At 53.9% G+C, this 22,231-nt stretch overlaps 1 protein-coding gene across 4 annotated transcripts in view; it reads right to left on the reverse strand.

The window, feature by feature from the left end:
• Positions 1-15,278, reverse strand: part of SLCO2B1 (solute carrier organic anion transporter family member 2B1) — a 49,694-nt gene extending 34,416 nt beyond the window's left edge. For 3 of the 4 annotated variants that reach the window (XM_082659395.1, XM_082659394.1, XM_082659397.1), the window contains exons 1-3: positions 14,974-15,278; positions 1,372-1,502; positions 119-256 (exon numbers count right to left, since the gene is read on the reverse strand). In XM_082659395.1, the coding sequence (XP_082515521.1) occupies positions 119-256; positions 1,372-1,502; positions 14,974-14,989 (285 nt within the window). In that variant the 5' untranslated portion in view covers positions 14,990-15,278. Of the gene's footprint in view, positions 1-118; positions 257-1,371; positions 1,503-6,820; positions 7,081-14,973 lie in introns of those variants that run through there. The other variant, XM_082659396.1, reaches the window with a different exon arrangement.
• Between the last annotated feature and the right edge of the window lie 6,953 nt (positions 15,279-22,231).

Consider the following 22,231-nt stretch of genomic DNA (forward strand, 5'->3'; position numbering starts at 1 on the left):
GCTAAGATGGGATTGCATGTGGCACTGGGGGGAAGGGTTTATGTTGGGGCAGTGAGGGAGGGGGAAGGGGGTGAGCCTCCCTCAATGTCCCCCCCTGCGGCTGTGCCGGGGCCAGTACCTCGTTGAAGGCGGCCAGCAGCCCTGAGGTCTGACTGGAGAGGCCGAAGCGCTTCTCCACCGTGGAGATGGAGCTCTTGAGGTAGCCGGAGATCATGAGCTGCGCCAGCTGCAGCAGGCTGTGGCACAGCACGAAGAACTGTCGGAGGGGCCGTGGTGATGGCAGCGGGTGGGCGGAGGGCCGGGGAGATCGCGGCGGGTGGGTGGTAGATAGACGAGGTGGGGTTGGAGAGAGGGAGGGAGAGTGAGGCCATGAGATAGAGAAACAGAGTCAGAGGAGACAGTCACACAGGAGGAGAGAGAGGAAAAGAAGAAGAGTCCAGAACAAGTAGAGAGAGAGAGAGATACTGGAGTAATGCATGGATTCTCACACAGGCCTAAAAACTAGGAAAGCTGTCCTGGGTACCCCAGGAGCCCGGGGGCGACCTGAAATCCACAGGACTGAGAGTAGGGTCTTCATGGGGCCAAGGATGACAGGAGCCCCTCTGACCCCCAGAGATCCCCCAGGCTGGACTGGACCCCGCTCTGTGTTCCACCACCCTGCCCCTTTCCCCAGGAAGCTCCCCAGATCCCACCCCACCCAGTCCTCCCCTGGAGCTCCCCTGGGAGACCACCTGCACACAGCAAACCCCCAAGCTACCCACCCCACCTCACTCAGCCTCACCCGAACACCCTCCCTGCCTGTACTCCTACTGAAAAACTGGCAGAATTCCTAAAAGAAGAAAAAGCTTGCTTCAAAGAATTAAAAATAGGGTGTTTATGCCAGAGCTTAAAAAATAGAGTGTCTGTTCTTCTGAGTTTCAGTTTCCTCATCTGTGCAACAAGGAAGACACCCCTGCCTCCTCAAGTTATTATGAGAACTAAATAAGACCATGTGGGGACAGCTTCCGGCACGGGGCCTGGCACCCTGTAGGTGCTGGTGGAGGCTTGGATGTTTAGGGCTGCCTTTGGAGCCAGCACTCCCAGTATTCATACAGGTTCAGGATCCCTGGGGTCCTTCTCTTTCCTGCTAGAAAAACAGGAGCCAAGAAGACTGGTCACCCACTGCCCACAGAGCAGCCTCTCTGGAAGGAGAGAACATGTGCCTGAAACCAAGTTAAGTGCTTCTGTAGATCACAGCTACCCATTCTACAGATGAGGAAGCTGAGGCTCAGGGAAAGGCAGCAACTTGCTTGGCATTTTATAGCCTGTAAGTGGCAGAGCCTGTTCTATTGGGCTTGGATGGCCCTGCTCCTGCCAGGCCCTGAGAGGTACCTTGATGCTGTGAAACACACTTGGCCGCAAATCTTGAGGATTTGGCCTGGCTTTGCCTCCAGGTGTGTCTTCTGTGCCCACCATGGCCTTGGTGTCTTTGTCTGGCACCTGGAGCTCCTCACCAATTGGCCCTGTGGGACAGACAGCCAGGGCATGAGAGTGGAGATGGAATCCCAGAGAATGGCCCTGACTGGGTAGCCCAAGGTATTTCAGGGGTTGGTGAGAATCTGAGTCAAAGCACCATCAGCCTTCCTGCATCCCAGGTGCTGAAAGAGCCGTTCCTAAGAGGGTGTGTGTGTGCTCCATGTGCCCATGCTGGTCAGATCCCACTGGGACCACCTATTCACACCTTCATTCCATTCCCAGCGTAAAGCTTCCTTCTAAGGAGAAGTTTCTGATGCTGCCACGTAACTGTAAGCTGTGGCCCTGGTGTAGAAATGCATAGCCTTGGCCCCCCTGGGGCCTATATCTGTGAGACATCCAGTGTTCCTGGAGGCTGACTTTGGGTCTGGGTCTGTGTCTGTCTGACTCAGTCTAGGATCAGAGGTCTGGGGTCCAGTGCATGGTCAAGTCTTGGTCCAAAGTCAGGACATAAAGGCTTTTCCTGGGGGTAGTTTGGAACAGATACCAACACCTCCACAGGGCACCACCCTGGCTATAATCACAGAACTAACCAGCCCAATGCCCACATCGTACATGAACCAGGTTGCTGGTCTGCACAGAAAGGGCACTAAGAGGTCATCCCATTTAACCCCTCTCATTTAACCCTTGAAAAACTGAGGCCCCATGTGTGGAGATGACTCAGAAGGTAGAGCTAGGTTAGAACCTGGATTCTTGGCCCCATTACGTGTGCCTGGTTTTCTCCCATGGTAACCATGGTAACCATGTCCGTCTCCCACTCACTGCAGTCCCTTCAGAGGCATCTCTCAGGGTCTCTTGACGTTTAATCTCAGTGATGAGCCTGGAAGCCTGGCCTTGGGAGACCTCACCCCTCCATTTAGATGAAAACCACCTGCGCCCCTCGGCAGCCCAGGCCTCCTTGGCCTTCCTCCCCTTCTGGGGTCCCGCTTCCTGCAGAAGCCACTCCATTGTCTCAGATGCCTCTCAATCTGGCAGGAGTTTCCGCTCATTCAACAAGCTCCGCTGGAGCCTGAAAACTGCCCTGAGGACACTTCTGACACAGAGAGGGGGTGTGGGACCTCTCACCCCATCTCCAGGGAGATGGAAGGCAAACTCAGGGAGGGACTACGGAGGCCTGCTACCGCCAGTGAGGGTTTTGTGCTCCTCACACAAGATACCTGGGAGCCTAAGGAATTTTTCAAAACTGAGATATAATTCACACACCGTAAAACCTACCCTTTCAGAGTATACAATTTAGTAGTTTTAGTACATTCAAAAAGTCATACTCTACCACTGCTATCTAATTCCAGAATATTTTCATCACCCCAGTAAGAAATCCTGCACCCATTCCTCCCTCCTCCCATTTCCTGACAACCACTGATGTATTTTCTGGCTCTCTGGGTTTGCCTATTCTGGACATTTCATATACATTCATATAAATGGAATCATGCAATATGTGGTCTTTTGTGACTGGCTTCTTTCACTTAGCATAATGTTTCAAAGGTCATCCACGTTGTAGCATGTATCTATGCTCCATTCCTTCTAATGGCTGAATCATATTGCAGGGTATGGCTATATATCAATCACATTTTGTTTACCATTTATCTGTTGATGGACATTTGTTTCAGGTACGGTGAATATTCATATACAAATTTGTGTGTGTGTGTGTGTGTGTGTGTGTGTGTGTGTGTGTGTGTGTGTATTTATTTATTTATTTATTCATTTTTTTTCTCAGTTCTCTTGGGTATATAGCCAGGAGTCGAATTCCTAGGTCATATGGTAACTCTATGTTTACTTTTTTTTTTTTTTTTTTGCGGTACGCGGGCCTCTCACCGCTGTGACCTCTCCCGCCACAGAGCAACAGGCTCCGGACGCGCAGGCCCAGCGGCCATGGCCCACGGGCCCAGCCACTCCGCGGCATGCGGGATCCTCCCGGACCGGGGCACGAACCCGCGCCTCCCACGTCGGCAGGCGGACTCCCAACCGCTGCGCCACCAAGGAAGCCCTATGTTTAACTTTTTGAGGAACTGCCAGACTGTTTTCTAACACCATTTTACACTCCTGCTAGCAATGGATGATGGTTCTAACGTCTCCACATTCTTGCTAATACTTATTATTGTCTGTCTCTTTGATTATAGCCATCCTCATGGGTGTGAAATGATATCTCATGTGGTTTTTTTTTAATAGACTTTTATTGGAGTATTATTGCCTCACAATACTGAGTTAGTTTCTGTTGCACAACAAAGCGAATCAGTCACGTGCATACACATGTCCCCGTATCCCCTCCCTCTTGAGCCTCCCTCCCATCCTCCCTATCTCACTCCTCTAGGTCATCACAAAGCACCAAGCTGATCTCCCTGTGCTACGCTGCTGCTTCCCACCAGCCAACTATTTTACATTTGGTAGTGTATATATGTCCATGCTACTCTCACTTCGCCCCAGCTTCGCCCTCCCACCCCACCCACCCCTGGGTCATCAAGTCCATTCTCTATGTCTACCTCTTTATTCCTGCCCTGCAACTAGGTTCATCAGTACCATTTTTTTTCTTTTTTAGATTCCATATATATGTGTTAGCATATGGTACTTGTTTTTCTCTTTCTGACTTAGCTTCACTCTGTATGACAGACTCTAGGTCCATCCACCTCACTACAAATAACCCTCATGTGGTTTTGATTTGATTTTCCCTAATGACTAATGATGTTGAGCATCTTCTCATTGCTTATTGGCCAAATCTTTGGGAAAATGTCTATTTAAATAGCTTGAGGAGGGACTTCCTTGGTGGCACAGTGGTTGAGAATCCGCCTGCTAATGCAGAGGATACGGGTTTGAGCCCTGGTCCAGGAAGATCCCACATGCCACGGAGCAACTAAGCCTGTGCGCCACAATTACTGAGCCTGCACTCTACAGCCCGCGAGCCACAACTACTGAGCCCATGTGCCACAACTACTGAAGCCCGTGCACCTAGAGTCCATGCTGTGCAACTAGAGAAGCCACTGCAATGAGAAGCCCGTGCACCGCAACAAAGAGTAGCCCCTGCTCGCCGCAGCGAGAGAAAGCCTGCGCGCAGCAACGAAGACCCAACACAGCCAAAAATAAATAAATTTTGAAAAATAAATTAATTAAAAACAAAAACAACAAATAGCTTGAGGAATTTGGTTGAGGAAATGGAAGTGTGTGTGGCTGGGAAGGAGTCCCTTTTGTGGGGTGTGAACACTCAGAGGAAACAAGGAGATGCTGAAACAAAAGTGACACCTGACAGGGAGGAGATAAGGGGTTGGTCTAGATAAGGGAAGTTGGGGCGAGGCTCTGTGGAGGTCACTTTGAAGGAGAAGAGAAGGTGAGGGGGTTCCAAGCAAACTCAACCAGAGGAGGTTGACAGGATGATTTCTGAACCCCAGTTCCTCTCACCAGTAGAGACCAGTCACCTACTATAGCACAGAGGCTGTGCTACATGCTGTCCATGTATGTGAAGGCTTGCACGCACATTCTGCATGCTCGTGAAGCATGTCCACAACTCCACGCCTTTGGTGATCTCATGATGTCTATGCTTCTGATGAGGACACCAAGGCTCACAGGTAACTAGCTCTGCTGACTCATGTTGGTGCAGGAGCAAGAGCTGAGGTGTTCATCTCAATGTCACTCTGTGCTCCTTGCACAGATTTGATGAGGGGAAGAAGCACAATGTTCTTCTCTGTCTTGGCCCAACCAAACCTAGCCAGGCCACCTGGAAGGCAGCAGTGTCCGCCCCCAAGGGGCCAGGCCAACCAGATGATGAGGCTGGAGCTGAAGCTGGAAGGTCAGAAGTCACTGACCTGGATCCCCAGCTCTGAAAGAAACCCAGGGGATGGATGAGGGAGGGGGCAAAGGCCAATGGACCAGCTCAGGACCTTCCACCCTCCTGTGACCCAGTCTATAGTGTAAGCCTCTGGGTGGAGGAGGGCAGCCCTGGCCCTGGGCCCTCCCCCTGGGTTCTGAGAGCAGCCACCAGTCAGTGTGTTGGGTGGCCAGTCGGTCACTGAACAGGGCTGGTCAGATCGGTTGTCAGTCCCCTTTGACCCCTTCCCGTGGGCTGGACGCCTCTATAGGGGGGCTGGCAGCAGACAGTCTGATTCCCTGATAAGGGATAGAACTCCCCCTGGAAGGAGGGTCCTGAATCCAGGGCTGTGTGTCCACCTCACCTCACCTCACCTGCTGTCTCTGAGGCCCTTCCTGTCCTCTGAAGGCTTTTTCAAGGGCCAGCCCTGACAGGAGAGAGGGCAGCTGAGGGAGTGAACCTGGGCTAAGCTGGGCTGGCCTGTAGGAATAAGGAGAGAGGCAGGGAACCAGGTCCCAGGAAAAAATTCCAGCCTCTTCCTCTCTTAGTTGGGTAGCCAGTTTTGGGGGCCCCAGGTATGCCAGGGGGTTCCAAGGGCTGGCAGCCTGCGGCTCCAGAGCTGGTAAGTCACTGGTCCACTAGCCCACTGGCCTTCAGGAGACCTGTCTGTTCAGGCTGTCAATTGCCCACTCGCTGTAGAGCAGCTGCTCAGAAAGCCAGTCAGAAAGTTGCCCCGAAAGTCTGTCAGCCAGAGACCTTCAGTTCAGTCAGAGACTCCAGATGTGTGCAAGGCACGGGGTCCTGGCTGTGGGCATACCCCCTCCCCGGCCAGGAGTCTGAGTCTGGGGGATGAGGGACAAGGTTCAGAGAGCAGCCTGACAGGAGGGGCTGATTTTCCCTGCCCGTTCTTTCCTGGAAAGGCTCAGGGGCCTGCCTACTCCAGCCACCTCCCAGCTATAAACAGCACATCTCAGGCAGATATGGGGCTGCGAGCCTGGATGTGCCCCTTTGTCTTTCTCAGTCTGTTTCCTCTGTAAGGCGAGGATATAGCATCTACTCAAGGAGGTAAGGCATCTCGGGCACCTGGCTCAGGCTTGGCACACAGTAGGCCTCCTGAGGGCCAATGCTCTCCCCTCTCCTGATAATCTTCAAGTACCTCTGAGGCCACAGGCCCACCTGAACCCATTTCCTTCCACGCAGCCCTGGTTCCTCCCTCCGACAGCTCCAATCATTCCGTCTCTGGATCAACTCTCTCTTTCCCATCCAAGCCCCAGTCAACCACAAGACCTGAGGACCTGGACCCCTTCCCGCCGTGCACACTCCCTAGCTGTGGAGGCAGTTGCCCAGGTTTTAATCCCCCAGCTGGTTTTGATCCCTTAGACCAGCGGCCCCTTTGCTTCCTCATCCTCAACGCAGGGCCGGCAATCCCTACTGCCCACTGCCGGGAGCGCCCCGAGAACCAGACCCTCCCGCCATGTTCAGCCCGGACACTAGAGGCCCCAAACCACACCTTACCGATGACATTAACTTGACTTTGCTATTCCACTGTCTTCATTAGCATTTTTAGTTTTTACTCTTCTTAGACTGAGCAACCCCAGCAAATGGCTTGATTTTTTATGACAGGAACTTCCGAAAAGACAGAGCGACTCTTCAAGGGAAACCATCAACAGGGTGTGCACCTCAGATTCTTCGAATCTCTGCCCCCCAGATCCTCACCTTGCTGTTTCTACCAGAAAACCCTGGACTGTGGTATCACTATTCTTACCCAATCCTGGTCATCCCTCCCTCACTCACCTCTCTCCCCATTCTGAAGAACTGGCTGTAAAACAAACTTTCAAATTCTCAACAAATATTGACCTTTCCTCCCCACTCCGAGATACTGCCAAAGCTTTGAGAAGTGGTATTGTCCCTTGTCTGGGTAAATAATAGACTTTGTCTTACTGGCAGGTTGTGTCATTAACATGTGGGGAACCAGCACCGACACGGTGCATAGCAGGTTCTCAGTGAACATTGTTTTCTTCCCTGTCAGGTACAACCCCCCCCACCCCCGCCTGCCTTCATACTTGCTTTGGGACAGCAGGGAGCATTGCCACATCTAGAACTTGGGAACCAGGAGAAAGTTCAGCCCTGAAGGGCCAGGGAGGCGGGGGGTTGGGAGACCCAGCTCTCTGGCTCACCTTCTACCCTTACAGGAAGTGGCCTGATGGAGGAGTTTGTCCTGGGACCACCCTATGTGCTGGGCTGGGCACACTCACCCAGCCTCCTAGCAAACGGTTGAGGTAGCTGCTGTGACTCCATGATGTGGATGAGGAAACTGAAGCACACAGAGGGGAAGGGGCTTATCCAGGTCCTGGGGCTGGTAAATGGCAAAGCCTGGACTGGAACTCAGGTCTGTCTGACACCTGGGCCCCTAACAGCAACCATGAGACGGTGGCTGCCAATGATGGCCTTAGAACCTATGAAAAATAATCCCCATGTAGCCATTTCTTATTCTGGCCTCGCTTCCCTCCAGTTAATTGTCAAAGGTGGTTGTATGGGGACAGTCGGCCATTCTACCAGCTGATTCTTTAGCTGGTCAGTTAGTCATTTCATTGGTCAGTCAACACCCTCTTCTGAGGGTCTCAGAGAGCACTGTCAGGGCAAGGCTGGACAGAGAAATATGGTGAGAAGGACATGTGGCCCTCAGTCCAGGGGACCTGAGTATGGTGAAAGTTCAGGACTCATAACCAAGGCCCAGATTTGAACTTTGAGGAGGGACGGGCTGAGACATGCCGAGAGAGCCTGGGAGAATTCTCATATCCTGAGGATGGAGGAAGAGGGCTTGGGCCAAGGAGGGACAAGGAAAGGGCACTTTTTCTCCAGAACATTCCAGCCTGTCCCTCAGCAGAGAGAGCACGATCTAGGGTCACTCAGACCCAGTGTGGCCTCGAGCCAGCAACTAGACCTCTCTGAACCTCTGCAAAATAGGAATAAAGAGCCTTACCTCTCAAGCCTGCATGAGGGTCACACAGATAACATCCTTTAACTCCAAGATGCTGCACAGTGTCAGTTTTGTCAGTGTTTGCCCCAAACTCACCAGGGAGCTATCTCCAGGCCTGGCCACCAGGCCTGAGAACTTACTGTCCTGCAGTGGGACACTCAGCCCAGCAGTGCTCTCTCACCTCCTCCTGTTCCCTGAAAGGCACAGAACCCTCTGGAAGCCTCCCTCTGCTGTCTCCTTGTCTTCCCTCCCCTCTCCATCCTCCCCGGCTGCATTCCAAGACATTTATTTTATTTATTTATTTATTTATTTTGCGGTACGCGGGCCTCTCACTGTTGTGGCCTCTCCCGTTGTGGAGCACAGGCTCCAGACACGCAGGCTCAGCGGCCATGGCTCACGGGCCCAGCCGCTCCGCGGCATGTGGGATCTTCCCGGACCGGGGCACGAACCCGTGTCCCCTGCATCGGCAGGTGGACTCTCAACCACTGCGCCACCAGGAAAGCCCTACCTTTATTTTTTTTTTCTGATAATTTCCTTGTGCAAGAGAAGGAAGGAACTCTCCCCTACCCCTGCCACCACACACGCTTTGCCAGGGTGGTCAGAGGAACTGGCAGAGAGATAATACAGGGCAGAGGTTACAACGGGGAGGCCCTGGCCAAAGGCCCCATGTGTAGCTGCGTGAGCTGCGCACCGTGAAGTGAACGGCACCCTCTGGAGTTGTGCAGGGTGGACGGCAGTCCTGCCTGGGGGCACATCTGACTCCTAAACATTTTTATTTGGCTTGTACAATGCTGGCTCGCTGAGTGTTTTTAAGTTAGTTGCCAGCATTTAAAAAAATCAGGAAATTTCACACAAAACTCCCGATTTTTGTTTTTTCTTGAAAGATTAGCAGATCTGGCAACACTGGGCCCACCTTCCTATATGGAAACACTCAGCTGGTCTAAGATGCTTGCCTTTCATGTGGCAATTTGCCCTGTTAGAGCCTCTTTGGGCCCACCTGGCCTGCTTCAGGACCCTTTTCACCTGCCTGTGGGCTTCCCCATCTGTGACCCACAGCAACCCTGGGCCTGAGGAGTCTGCTGGACAGGAAGCCAAGGCTGGGTTCACCCTTTGAAGGGTGAGACAGCAAGACCAGAAAAGGCCATGACTTGCCCAGGGTCACCACGGTGGGGATGGACCTTGTCTCTGCTTGTTCTAGGAGTGAGAATGAAGATTGTTTCCACACATACTGTCAGCTCCACAAGACAGGTGGCCGGGGTCTTGGAAGCAAGCAGCCCAGGTGCCCGCTCTCAGGGAGCTACCAGGGTGTGTGTGTGTGTGTGTGTGTGTGTGTGTGTGTGTGTGTGTGATGGCAGGGCAAACACCTAATACAGAATCACAACATGTGCTCACTGTGTGACACAAGAAGTTCCAAGACTATAGAAACATAGCGAAGAGGTCCTAGACTACATTTAAAGGTTCTGGAAGGATTCCCGGGGGAGGAAACATCAAAGTAAAGGGCAGAAGTATGAAAGTGCAAAGACTGCTCAGGGAACGAATAGTCCAGCAAGACTGGAGCACTGGGGTCAAGGTGGGCAGGTGAGGCTGGAGTGGTTGGAGGGGCCAGGCTATGACCACCCTTGAACGCCAGGCTGGAGGGCTGGGTTTTGTCCTGAGCCCAGTGATGAGGTCTCATTTGGCCTCCTATGAAGACCTCCGTGCCTCTTGGGAGAGAGTGGAGAAGTCAGGCTGTGGGCCGGGACCAGGGAGAATGCAGGAGTGGGGTCCAGGGGAGCGAGCGATGATGGGGTCTGGGCCAGGTGGTGGCAGTGGGGATATAGAGTAACGAGTTGATGGACCACAGTGGGGAGATGGGAAGGACAGGACTGGATGGAAAAGCAGGTGGATGGGGAGTACAGGAGGCCAAGGAGTCCTGGGGGCAGGGGAGTGGGGAGAGGTAAGGCTTTTGGTCTGGGTGTACCACCATTTAAGGCAGGATTGTAGGGTGGTAGTGAGCTCAGCATTGGACGTGTGAGTTTGAGCTGGCACGGGGGCTCCCAGGGGAAGATGCCTAGGAGATCGTGGGCTCCAGGACAGCCCATGAGAGGACATGGGCCAGAGCCAGTCTGGTTCTTAGTCTGGAAGGCATGTGTGGAGAGAAGGGAGCAGAAGCCACACGAGGGCAATCTTGCCTTTGAGAGTGAGAAGCCTCCCCCATATGCCCTGACTGAGGAGAGCAGAGCAAAAGCAGGAACCCATCCTGGAACCATGTTCAGGTGCCAAGGTTGAGGGGATGGTGCAGGGTCAAAAGGAGCCCGGAGGTTTCTGGAAAACCTACCAACCTCCAGCACTCACACAGCCACGGCCTGAGCTGTGATGACTTCCTAGCCACAGACACTGGGCAATCCATTTGTCCAGATACCTCTCTCTGGAGGTGTGTGTGTAGGACGCCAGCCTCGTGGCTAACCCTCGCCTCCAGCCCTTCCTACCTCCTAGATTGCCCTGGGCTGCCTCAGCCTGCTGGCTCCCTGGCCTAGCTCCTGCAGCCCATGCCAGCTCTCTCTCCCTCCATAAACCTCCCTTGCCCCTCCTGGTCCAGTTCCCTCAGCCCTTTCTCTGGGATGCCAGGCTGGTCACCCTCCTGCATCACTTATGTCCCCCTCTTATCTGCCCGATTAGCCAGTGGACTCCCCCGGGCAGAGGCTGTCCTCTCCTGGGTCGTGATGGACCATATCGGGTCCCTGTTGAAACCCTTTGAGACAGAAGACTTTGAATTCAAATATTTGTTTTGCCACATTGTGGCTGTGACCTTAGGCAGTTTATTTAGCCTCTCTAAGCCTCAGCCGCCTTCTCTGGCACACAGCAGTTTTGGTAGGATTAAAGGAAAATGCCCTGCCTGGTACACTGTGGCCCTCAACAATGGTGAGTTGAGGACCCCATCTGGCGCACGTGAGTACGGACGCCACAGCCTCCAAGAAGTCAAGGCCACCCCTAGTGAACATTCTTCTCTGGCCCCAGTAGATGCTTGCTATTCCCCAAACTCATCCTGTTCTTTTCCACCTCTCAGCCTTTGTACATGCTGTACCCTCAGCCCGGAATGTCCTGCCTCCCCGGCAAACCACTTCTCATCTTTCAAGGCCAGGCTTAAAAACATGATTCTTGAATTGAGTTAAACAGAGTGAGGGAGAAGGGTGGAGTGTGGGAGTCTGGGGAAGCGGGGGGCTGCAGCATGAGCCTGGGGTGGGGTGGAGGCAGTGTGGGGCCCCTGAGGGCTTCAGTTCCCCGTGTGGTCCCACAAGGCTTCCGCAGGGGAAGAATCAAAGACAGGAAGTTGGGGCGGGGCAGTGTTGGGCCTTGGGCTTGGCTGTCATCTTTGGGAAATTCCTCCTAGCAGGACCCTTGTGTGGTCTGTTGGGAGAACAATAGCATGTTACTGGCCTCCAGCTGTTGCTTTCTGGTATTTTCCAAGCTGGGTCAGAGACACCGTGCTGGGACTTTCTATTCCCGATTCCAGCCCTGGCTACCCCATCTAGACCCGAGATGACCCTAAAAATAGTGATGAAGGCCGGGGGATGGAGGGTGAGTCCTGAGCCCTGAGCCCACAGGGAATCCAGGCTGGCCTCTCTAGGCCTAAAACACAGAGCCTGAGGCTCAGAGACATGTGCCCATTGGCTCAGGCCACACTGCTTCCTCCAGCCAAGAGTCCCAGCTTGTCACTCTCTGTGCTTTCCTGTTTACTCCCCGAGGGCCCCATTGTACCCCACCTCACTCCTTATCACGAGTCTCCAGTCCTCAATAAGAGCAGGCTTTCAAAGCAGATTGGAGGGAGGGAAGGAACGTCATGGGGCCGGGGTTGCTGGGGGCATGAGGAGGATGGAGGAGAGCTTCTGCGCTGAGCCTTCCCCAATACCCCACCTCTGCCCCACCTGGGCCAGGCTCTGGGGCCTCAGAACGGATCAAATCAGACCCCATTTCCAGGGAGCTCCCAGTCTGGGGAGACGGGCATTGTTCTCCATCACTCCAAGCATCAGTGCTTAGGGCTCTGGGCTGCAGCCCATGAGGGGTAGCAGGAACCAAGTTTACCTCCTCTCCACCCCCAGGGTGTGGCTAGGCCCAGGCTTGCACCCTGGAGATAGCCAAGCCTGCCCCATACAAGAGGCCTCTGCTCCATTGCTCTCTCCAGAGGCAGAAAACTGAGCTTCTCAGCACTGGAAGGGACCCAGTGACCACTTCAGCCGACCCCTACCATCTACTGCACAGATGGAGAAAGTGAGTCCCAGGGAGGGATACAAGCAGACTGGGCAGTGGATACCTGGCATCCGATCGTGGAGTCCAGGCAAGCTCGCCATGTGGTTCCCAGCTGCCCAAGATCTGGCGCATCGGACCAGGCCCGGCCTGGAGGAATAAATCCCCTGCCCACTCCCCAGTCACTAGCTCCCAGAGAACAGCTTGCTTTGTCTGGAACCAGTGGAGAAGTGCCCAGCGTGGGTGGAGACTCAGCAGCGTGGGGTGTGTGAAGGGAAGAGAAAGCCCCGAGGGCAATGGCACAGAACAGAAAGGGCTTTGGCATGGGGCAGGCCTGGTTCTGGCCCCGACTCTGCAGCTTGCTTGCTGGGTGACCTTGGACGAGTCACTTGCCCTCTCTGAGCATGTGTTTCCTCACTTATTAAAAAGGGTGAGAGAATGTCACTGCATTCTCCTAAAGCTAGTGAGGCAGAACTACAATTTGAAGCTGGTTCTTTCCCTTGCCCCACCTCCCTGCCCTGGGTTGGCCCACATGTGAACCTAGGACTGGAGAGAACAACAGAAACAATACCAGGAACAAGGAAGGACGAACTGCAAAGACAGGGTCAAACAGCATATGGGAGAGCGATTACTTCCAGCTGGGAGAATCAGTCTGGAAGGCTTCCTGGAAGAGTTGGTGTTTGGAGGACTTAGAAAACAGGACAAATTTCATGAGAATGGGATGTGGGCAGGTGCCTTCCGGGTGGAGGTAAAGCTGAGCAGAAGTGCAGAGGTGGAAAAGCGGCTTCCCTGAATCACAAAATGGGCGTGGTCTGGGGAGATCATTTTCTTCAGCGCCTCCCCTATAGACATGGAAGCTCTGCCTGTTACCTAAAAGCACATGGCGAGCTGGTGCTGGGACTTGGCTGACGGCCAGGTCTGACCCTGACTCTTTTCTCTGGTGTCTGCCCCTGGCTGGGGCTGCTGGCCCTTCTCCCTTAGGCCAGCTGTGTGTGGGTTTCTTACCAGGCTCCAGGCTCTGTGTCCTGCCCCAGCTGTATCCCCACATCCCTCAGACCAGAAAGAGAGCATGGGGGAAGCCTGGCCATAGCTCAGACTGGGGCTCAGGAAGAGAGGCCAGAGGTGGCTTCGGGTGGCTCAGTGGGCAGAAGCTGGGGTCAGCCTCCTGCTGTGTGTGTGGGAAGCGGAGGGCCAGCTAGAGAATATTCCAGAGCTGAGCCCTGCAGGGGTCAGAATCACAGTTGGGGGACAGGTGTCGTACAGCCAAAGTCACTAGTTTCTTCCCGTAGGATCACCAACCCTCAGATCCCATAACAGGCCAAGGCTGACTGGGAATTTGGTTTGTCAGTGGCCCGTCTCCAAATCACCTCACTCTCACTGTCATCTCCCCTGCAAGGGCCTCAGAGGAAGCATCCACCCCCACCCTTCCTTCCACGCCATGGCTGCAACACAGCTGCGTCTGCCTGCTCGGCCCAGGAAGCCCTCATGCCTCACTCCCCGAAGCAAGTCCGGCCTTGTCTGGGTGGGTGTGAGGCACACAGACAGGGGAGAAGGCCAGAGGTGATCGCTGCAGGGCATCCAGCCCGAGGGCCACCCTATCTGAAGACCCTTTGTTTCTTCCACCTTCCTCCTCGTGCCCAAGAAGCTCAGCAGGACGCTCTGTTCCCAGAACCAACGCCCTCTCCACATGGTGCTTTGGGCACGCTCCAGACTTGGCTTCTCAAGGCTTCAAGACACCTCCCCTCCCGCTTCCTCCCCGCCCCACCACCAACAAACGCACGTAGGTCTGTGCAGGTCTTTCTCTGAATCGGTTTCTTTTCTGTGATCTTTCGGATTCTTTGTCTGCAGGCCTGTCTCTCACCTGATCTGTCTCTGTCTGATTCTCTCTCTCTCTCTCTCACTGTCTCTGCTTCTCTTTATTTCTCCTGGTCTCTTCCACAGCCCTCTCTCTGAGCTGGTCGCCCCTGTCCCTGCATTGCTCCAGCTGACACCTCTTGATCTTTGCTTTCTCCTGCTGTCTCTGGCCTTCTGTCTCAGACTTTGTCTGACTCTGAGTATCCCTGGACATGCTCTGGGTCTGACTATACTTCTCTCTATCTCTGTTTTTGTCTGCTTTGTCTGCCTCTATCTTTGCCTACTTCAAAGGGAGAACAGGGCTTGGAGAGCGTCCAGGGGCCTCCCTTCCCATTGCCCTTTCCGTTTCTCTGTCTCATCAGGGAGGTTAAGTTGGGTGCCCTGCCTCCAGCTGAGTAAACAGTGTCCCTTCCTGCCCCTCTGGTCATTCACTCATTCATTCAACACACTCTCACTAGGTCTGGCCATGTGTCTGGCTCAGTGTAGGGAACTGCGAACCCCTGCCCCACCCCAGTGCGCACAAGTTACCCCTACAGCCTCACCGTACACCCTGGGAACGTGGGCCCCAGACTCCCTCCCAATGCCCCTTTCTGACTTTGTCCAGACTTACCTATCCTGGGTCCCATGATTTCGTGGACGCAGTGAACTTCAGCCCCTATTTCAATCTCAGGACTGGAGCTTAGTGGGAGAGAGGGAGTGAGAACTTATCTGGGGCTTCTGTAGACAGCAGCCAAGGAACCACAGCAGGGATGCGCCAACGTGGGGACTCCAGGCACCGGGTCGATCGATGCTTTTTGGGCCACGGTGGACAGCAGCCACCTCTTCCAAGTGGGTTAGGAAGCCCTGCTCAAACTTGACCCTACTTTCCAAGTGCCTATCTCCCTTAGTCACTAGTTCCTTCTCTCCGTCTCTTTCTCTGAATTCCTCTGATCTCTGGCTGGGGCAGCCCAGGGCCAGAGTCGTGGAGGAGGATGTGTTTGTTTAGATCCAGCCCCGCTGATGGGAGGAGGCTGCTGACTAGCCTCCCCTCAGCCTGTTCCTTCACAGCCTCTTGGCTTGGCACTTCCCTTGGATATTTTCTCCTGCGAGCAGTGGGGAGGTGAGGGGCAGAAGGAATGTGGACGGGTGGCCCCTCCCAGCCCTGGGGTCGTTCAGTCCTGATTTTCCAGTCTCCACTCTGCATTCCCATTCCCGCTCTGAGCCTCCTCCCACACCGAGCTCTCGTCCCAGTTACAGAACTTTTTTCACCCTCCAGGAGCCCCATACAGAGCCACTTTCCCCCACTGTCCTCCTTCACTGAACCTCTGTCCCCCTCAAGCTCTCATCCTCTCTCACTGATCCCCTATCTCCTCTCTGAGCTCCTCAGATCCAGAGCAAGGAGGGACTCTATCCATTGGGAATCACAGTGGCCAGCGCCTCTAGGGGAGGGCAGGGACTTGTGGTAGCAGCTCCAAAGAGTATGGCCATCTCAGTGGAGGGAGGGTGGAGAGAAGAAGAGGACATATGAGATTCCCAGGGTTTTCTGCACTGAAGACTGAGGATGGAGGCCTCGGAGCCAGACAGACCTGAGTCCCATCTCAGCTTTGTCCTTTGCCAGTCAAGTGGCCTTAGGCAAGTCCCTGCACCTCTCTGAGCATCAGCTCCCTCATCTATCAAGAAGGGACAATAGCCCTCACTCACAGGGCTACTGTGCAAGTTCAGTGAGCGGAAAAAGAATCCAAGCCTGAGGCCTGGAGCTCAGAGAAGGGAATGGCAGAGGTGGGACTCAGAGCTGGGCAGTGAGAGGGCAAGGAACCTGGTCTTCCTCTTTGCTCCACACTTTCACTTTCCATTTGGCCCTCCTAATGACCTTGTGGGCCAGGTACTTATTCTCCCGTTTTACAGATGAGGCACTGAGTCTCAGTAACCGCCCAGAAGTCACCTAGCTAGTAGGTTGTGGGATCATGCCTTGAACCTCTGATGCTAGGGACCAGGCTTTTTCCTCTACCCAGGCTGCATTTTCTGAGGAAAACCTCTGGGTTTCCCCAAATCCAACATACAGAAGTGAAACCGACCCAGATCCAGTAGAGTTTTTGCATGATATAGGGATGTGGGAGTGGAGTTCAGCTTTTGGGGTGCAATGACAGAGAGACACACATCAGTCCCACTTGGCTCCCAGTGGCTGTATGGGATGCTAGAAGGAAGGGGGAGTGTCTGAAATAATCGCAGATAGGCCTGACACATAGTAGGCCCTTGTTAGATACTCGTGGTGTGAGTGAGTCTCTGAGAGACCAGAAATGGGAATGCAGGACTACCACCCAGGGAAAGGTCAACCGTTGGCTTGTGTTGATAGAAAACCTGACCCCAATCCTGCTCGAGAAAACCAAATTGGCTCTCTCTCTCTCTCTAAATCCTTCAGACAGGTACTGTGAGTCCTCCCAGAGATTGGCAGAGGTGCAGCCTTCCAGACTGCAAATTACAGGTGCATGGTCGAGAGAGGGAAGGGTCCTTTCGACTTTCTGGAGGCTCACTTGCCCCATGCTTGGCCCCAGAGGCTGCAGAAGTTCTGCACATGGAAAGATGCTAGGACCAGCTTGGCTGGCTAAGTTCATTTCACCAGTCTTTGAGTAAAAGCATGCACAGCACCCCACAGGGCACAGAACATACAGTAACCTCAGGCATGAGCAGCCTTCATGCATCCCCTCAGCCTCCCCAGGCTGACACAGGTCCAAGAATATTCCTGAACTCAGCTGTGGAATTAGAGCACAAGTCCAATCCCTGAGACCTCTGGGGAGTTAAGCTAACAGGCCTTCAGATAGCTCTTGGGTTAATCCTGCAGTGAGGTTCCACTCTGGGTGGCCCCAACTTGAGGTTCAACCAACCTGGTTTGCACCCCACCTTTGCCACTTGCCAGCGTGATGTTTGCTGAGCCCTGTGCAATTTACAGAGCCCCATGATGTATGTGGATCGCAGCACCATCTGTGGATTCCCACAGTTTGCAAAGCTTGATGTCTAATTTTTAGAGTCCCGTACCATTGGCAAAGCCTGGTACAGTTTACAGAGCTCTGCGGCTTCCAGGGCCCCATGATGTTTGCACACTCCTATGTCTTGTGTCGAGCCTGATGCTGCTTTTGAAACCCCAAACCGTTCACAGAACCCAAGCCTTTACCTCTTTAAGTCATCCCACGTGGGGAAATGCCTTTTAGCAAGCCAGGCAAAAAAGGCATTTGGGTACAAGGGGAGAGTCCTGGGCTCCAGCCTCGAGACCTCAATTCTGGTCCCAGCTCTGTAACTACCTTGCTGTGGGACTTGGAGCACATCCTTTCTCCTTTCTGGGCCTCAGTCTTCTCACCTGTTAAATGGAGATGGTGATATCAAATGGCCCACCCTCAGGACTGTTCTGAGGGTCACTGTGAGGATGCCCAGAAGATGCCGGGGGCAGGGCAGTGGGGGAAGGGGAAGGGGGCCAGAGGCTCCTTCCTGAAAAAGGCTCTAAACTGCCACATCAGCACCATTGCTCCTACTTCCCTCTGGCCTGGCAGCCAGAGAGCAGATATCTATAAATGGGCCCTCGGCCAGGCAGACACGTAACGGCCTCGGTCAGAGCCTCAGCCATCCCTACCGCCAGATGCTGCCTGGGGGTCAGACCCCGAGCTGTGCTGAAATGCTCTCACGCGTGGCTCATTAGATCTGCCCGAGGAAGGCAGTGCGTACTTACTTCACCCATGAGGACTCTGACACTCAGAGAGGCCATGTGATTTGCCCAGGGCTACATGTGGAGGATACAGCCGGGGCTGGGGTCTGAGCCAAAGACAGCAAGGATGGACCCGTGGTACTCAGAAGGTCAGAGGAGGAAGGAACCTGGAGCTCACTTAATTCATCCCCTCCCTTTTGCAGATTGGGAGACTGAGGCTGGAGAGAGGCAGGCTGTGCTGGGTCGTGACGGCGGGGAAGTCCCAGTCTCTCCGTGGGCTTCAGTTTCTCCCTCTGGTGAATGAGAAACAGACACCCTCCTGCCAAGTGTTCAGGACTTTCCCATCTTTGTTGCCATGGCTCCTGGATCAGAACGCAGCAAATTTCCCAACTAGGTGAGGAGAATCATGGGTCTGCAGGCAGGTAGGTGTCTGCTGGAAACTCTACACTCCTCCCTGAAAGTGGCAGCCCTGTGCCCAGACAGGGCATGAGTGAGGGCATCAGATGGTTCAATCCTGACCCGGTAAGAAGATCTCTGAGACTCAGTGTCCTCATCCGTAGAGACGATGGGAAACCGCCTGGCAGGGCTGCACTATACCCAATCATCTCACTCATCTCACTCTGTATGTGCGTAGCTCTCCCAGGAGACTGTAAACTCCCTGGAGACCTAGCTGGGTGATCTGAGGCTGGTCACTTGCCGTCTCTGATCCTCAGGGCCCTTGTCTGTGAAATACCTTCCCAGGGCTGTCCTAAGGCTCAGGTGAGTTGATGGATTAGTGCTTACTAAGTCTGAGAGCTGAGCAGACATGAGCCATTATTATTAATATGGTGACGATGGTAATGGCGATGACTCTTGTAATTCTAGAGGCAGAGGATGCGATAGAAGTAAATCAGAAGCCAGGTCATTCTGACCTCACTGACGACCCCATGTGACTCAATCACTGGGAAGGCCCTCTGAGGTGGGAGGGCACTCAAGTTGTTAACAGCTGTTGTTCTGTGGGTGCCGCAGGCTGTCCCCTCTCACAGGGTCCAGACCGGGCACTGGCTGGCCGGTGGCTCCCAACCCTGCCTCTGCCACCAGCACACTGGCATTGGTCAGGTCCTATGTCCTGTCTGGTCCCCAGTTTCCTTATTATAAAGTGGTGGGGGTAGGTCTCATTCTGCTCTGCCCCCCCACCCCCCACCCCCGTCTTTGGGGAAGGAACATGAGCTAATGGATATACCACTGCTTTAGTAAAGTGTCAAGTGCAGGAGATGAGGGATTATGGTTATTAATGATTTGGCTCCTGGGAGAGAGGACATGGGGGAAGGGGGGCAGCGGAGGCCGGGAGTGGAGACCAAGGGGAGCAAGCGTCTGCCCCTGGCTGCCAGGGCCCCAGAGCCCTGCAGACTTTGTAACACTGCCCCCTGGGGGCCAGAGAGGAGGTCGGTGCCCCAGGCTCTTCCTTTAAGACTCCAGTCCAGGAGGAGGGGCCCGGAAGGACGACTGTTAGAGGAGGCTGAAATGGACAGGCCAGAAGGAGCCCAGTGAGAGCAGTCACCACCTGCTCCCCTCTCTCCCTCTCCTCCACACCCGTCTCTCAAACCGGCCCGCTTCTTCCTATGCTGCTGTCACTACCCTGGTCCTGGCCACCAGCAGCTCTGGTCCGGGCCGTGTCCCAGCCTCCTCCCCACCTCCGGTCTCCATCTTCCTGTGAGCCAGAGGGAACTTTCCAGCCCTTAAATCTAAGCATGCCCCTCCCTTCTTCAAACCCTGCTCCCACCCCACTCCCCAGCGCCCTCAGGATAAACCCATCTCTCTCTGCCTGATGTGGAGTGCCCCCTACCTCTCTGTCTTGGCCAGATGAGAATCTCCACTTGCAAGTGAGAGGAAAAGGTACAAGAACAAACCCTTGGGGCAGGACTTCTACCAAGGCTTCTCCACTTGGTAGCTGTGTTCATTCTTTGCTTGTTTGTAGGGGTTTTTGTGTGTATGTGAAATACACACGTGAAATGTGTATGTGAAATATCCAACACGTGAAATTTACCGTTTGAAGTATATGGTTCAGTGGCATTAAGTACATTGGCATTGTTGTGGAACCATCACCAGCATCCACCTCCAGAACTTCTTCATCTTCCCAAACCGAAACTTCATACCCACGTGCTATTTAATCCTTCACGCCTCTGTTTTCTCATCTGCAGGATGGGGCTAATGAGTGGATGTACTTTGCACAGTGCCTGGTAGGTAGTTAATAGGTACTCAACAAACATTACTACCATTTTGTTCTCTGGGGGAAAGCAAGTGTGGCAGGACTGCAGGGGTTATCTGTAGACATCCAGGGCCTTCACTGCCCGGGATTCATTTCTGTGACTCGGGCAGAGTTTATGACAGCTGCTGGGGAAGCTTCATGCTTCACCTAGGAAGATGAGTCACTTCCTCACCTGATGGCGTTATGAGCCTGGAGATGGAGAAGGCAGGAAGCAGATTGAGCACGGGCAGCTACTTCTTGACCAGGTTGGTCCTCCACAGATGCTCCAGTGACAACTGTACAGGCAAGGAGGGTTCTGACTGGTGGTAGGGCCCAGTCTGGGCCAGGGTGGGACACCCAACTTTTCTCTGTTCTAAGTCTCTCAGGAGGAGCTGGAACAGGCTAAGCTGTTTTCCTCAGGGCTGTTTATTTGGAGCACTGTCAGTTTACAGTTTGCTTGGTTCTCTCCTTTTCATGTTCCACCCCAAGCACACCCACTCCCTCCACTCTGCACACATGTTTCCTAGATTCACTCACTCCAACTGTTCCTGGCACTCATGTGTAAAATTCTCTCACCATTGAAGTGGCACCGTCCTTATTAGAATGCCTGTCCCCTCTGTCTTTCTGTTCTCTGAGTGGAACATAGACGTGTCTTCCTCGGGGAGGGGAGAGACCAGGCCTGAGGTGTCCCATGTGGGGCAGGCCTGGTCTCTGGCAAGGGCACAGGTGGATCTCTCCAGCAAGCGGGGTTCACGGTGGTGTCTGAATCAGAGGTGGGCCCAGACCGGGAGCCTAGAGGGCCACAGAATCTCCTCCTAAGGGTCCTTAGGTTGGGGACTCCTCTCTCTTGAGTGAGAAATATCAACTATCTTCTAGAAATAGCCACAAGGGAAGAAGGCAGCTCAGCATAAGCAAACCAATCCACCCTTTGGAGTCCCTTGGGCCTGAGCTCAGCAAACGACGAGCTACGTGGCACTGGACAGTTGCTTCATTTTTCTAAGCCTCAGTGTCCTTGACTATAAAATGAATGCAGTAATTATGACTGACATTCATTACAGGCCAAGCACTGTTCAAAGTACTTTACTTGTATCAGCTTAGTCAATGTTCCCAACTACCCATGATAACCTTACACGTCCTACCCTGCACAGGTTAGTGTTGTGCAGTGAGTGGTCAGGTCTGAGATACACATGCAGTGATGTCACAGCTCCACAGGCCAGAGGCATGTGGTGAGACATGAACCGTCACTGCACTTCCCCGCACCTGAGGAAGCTTTCATAGCATTTCACGTGTACCTCTGACGTGACAGATACTACAGCCCCCTCACCTGAACAGGCTGTGACAGCAGTGCACGTCTAACTAAGACCTGACCACAGGTCACATGTCCCCTCACCTGATGAGACTGTGACAGCAGTGCATGTGTACCTCAGACATGACCGCTAACCACTCTTCCCCTCACCTGAGGGGGCTGTCACAGCAGTGCACATGTACCTCAGTTGTGGCCAATAGCACAAGCCCCTTCACCAGAGGAGGCTGTCTCAGCAGTACAGGAGTACCGCAGAGGTGACTGGTCACCACAGGTCCCCTCACCTCAGGAGGCAGTGACAGCACAGCACTTGTACTTAAGACCTGACCGCTCACCATAAGTCCTCCCCTCAGAGGAGGCTGTGACAGCAGTGCAGATGTACCCCAGACGTGACCACTGACCACAAGTGGCCTACCTGAGGGGGCTGTGAAAGCAGTGCACGTTGAGCTCTGACGTGGCCGATACCATGGGCCCCCTCACCATAGGAGGCTGGCCCAGCAGTGCACAAGTACACCAGGCATGACCACAAGTCCCCTCACCTGGGGAGAAAACGGTGGCACAGAGAGGTTAGGAGACTTGCCCAAGGTTACACAGCAGGTAAAAGGCAGACCAGTTTTTAACCTAGACTATCTGGTCCCAGAGCTCATGTCCCTAACCTTGGCACT

This window comes from Grampus griseus, assembly GCF_964374135.1.
Source record: "Grampus griseus genome assembly, chromosome: 8".
Taxonomy (NCBI): Eukaryota; Metazoa; Chordata; class Mammalia; order Artiodactyla; family Delphinidae; genus Grampus; species Grampus griseus.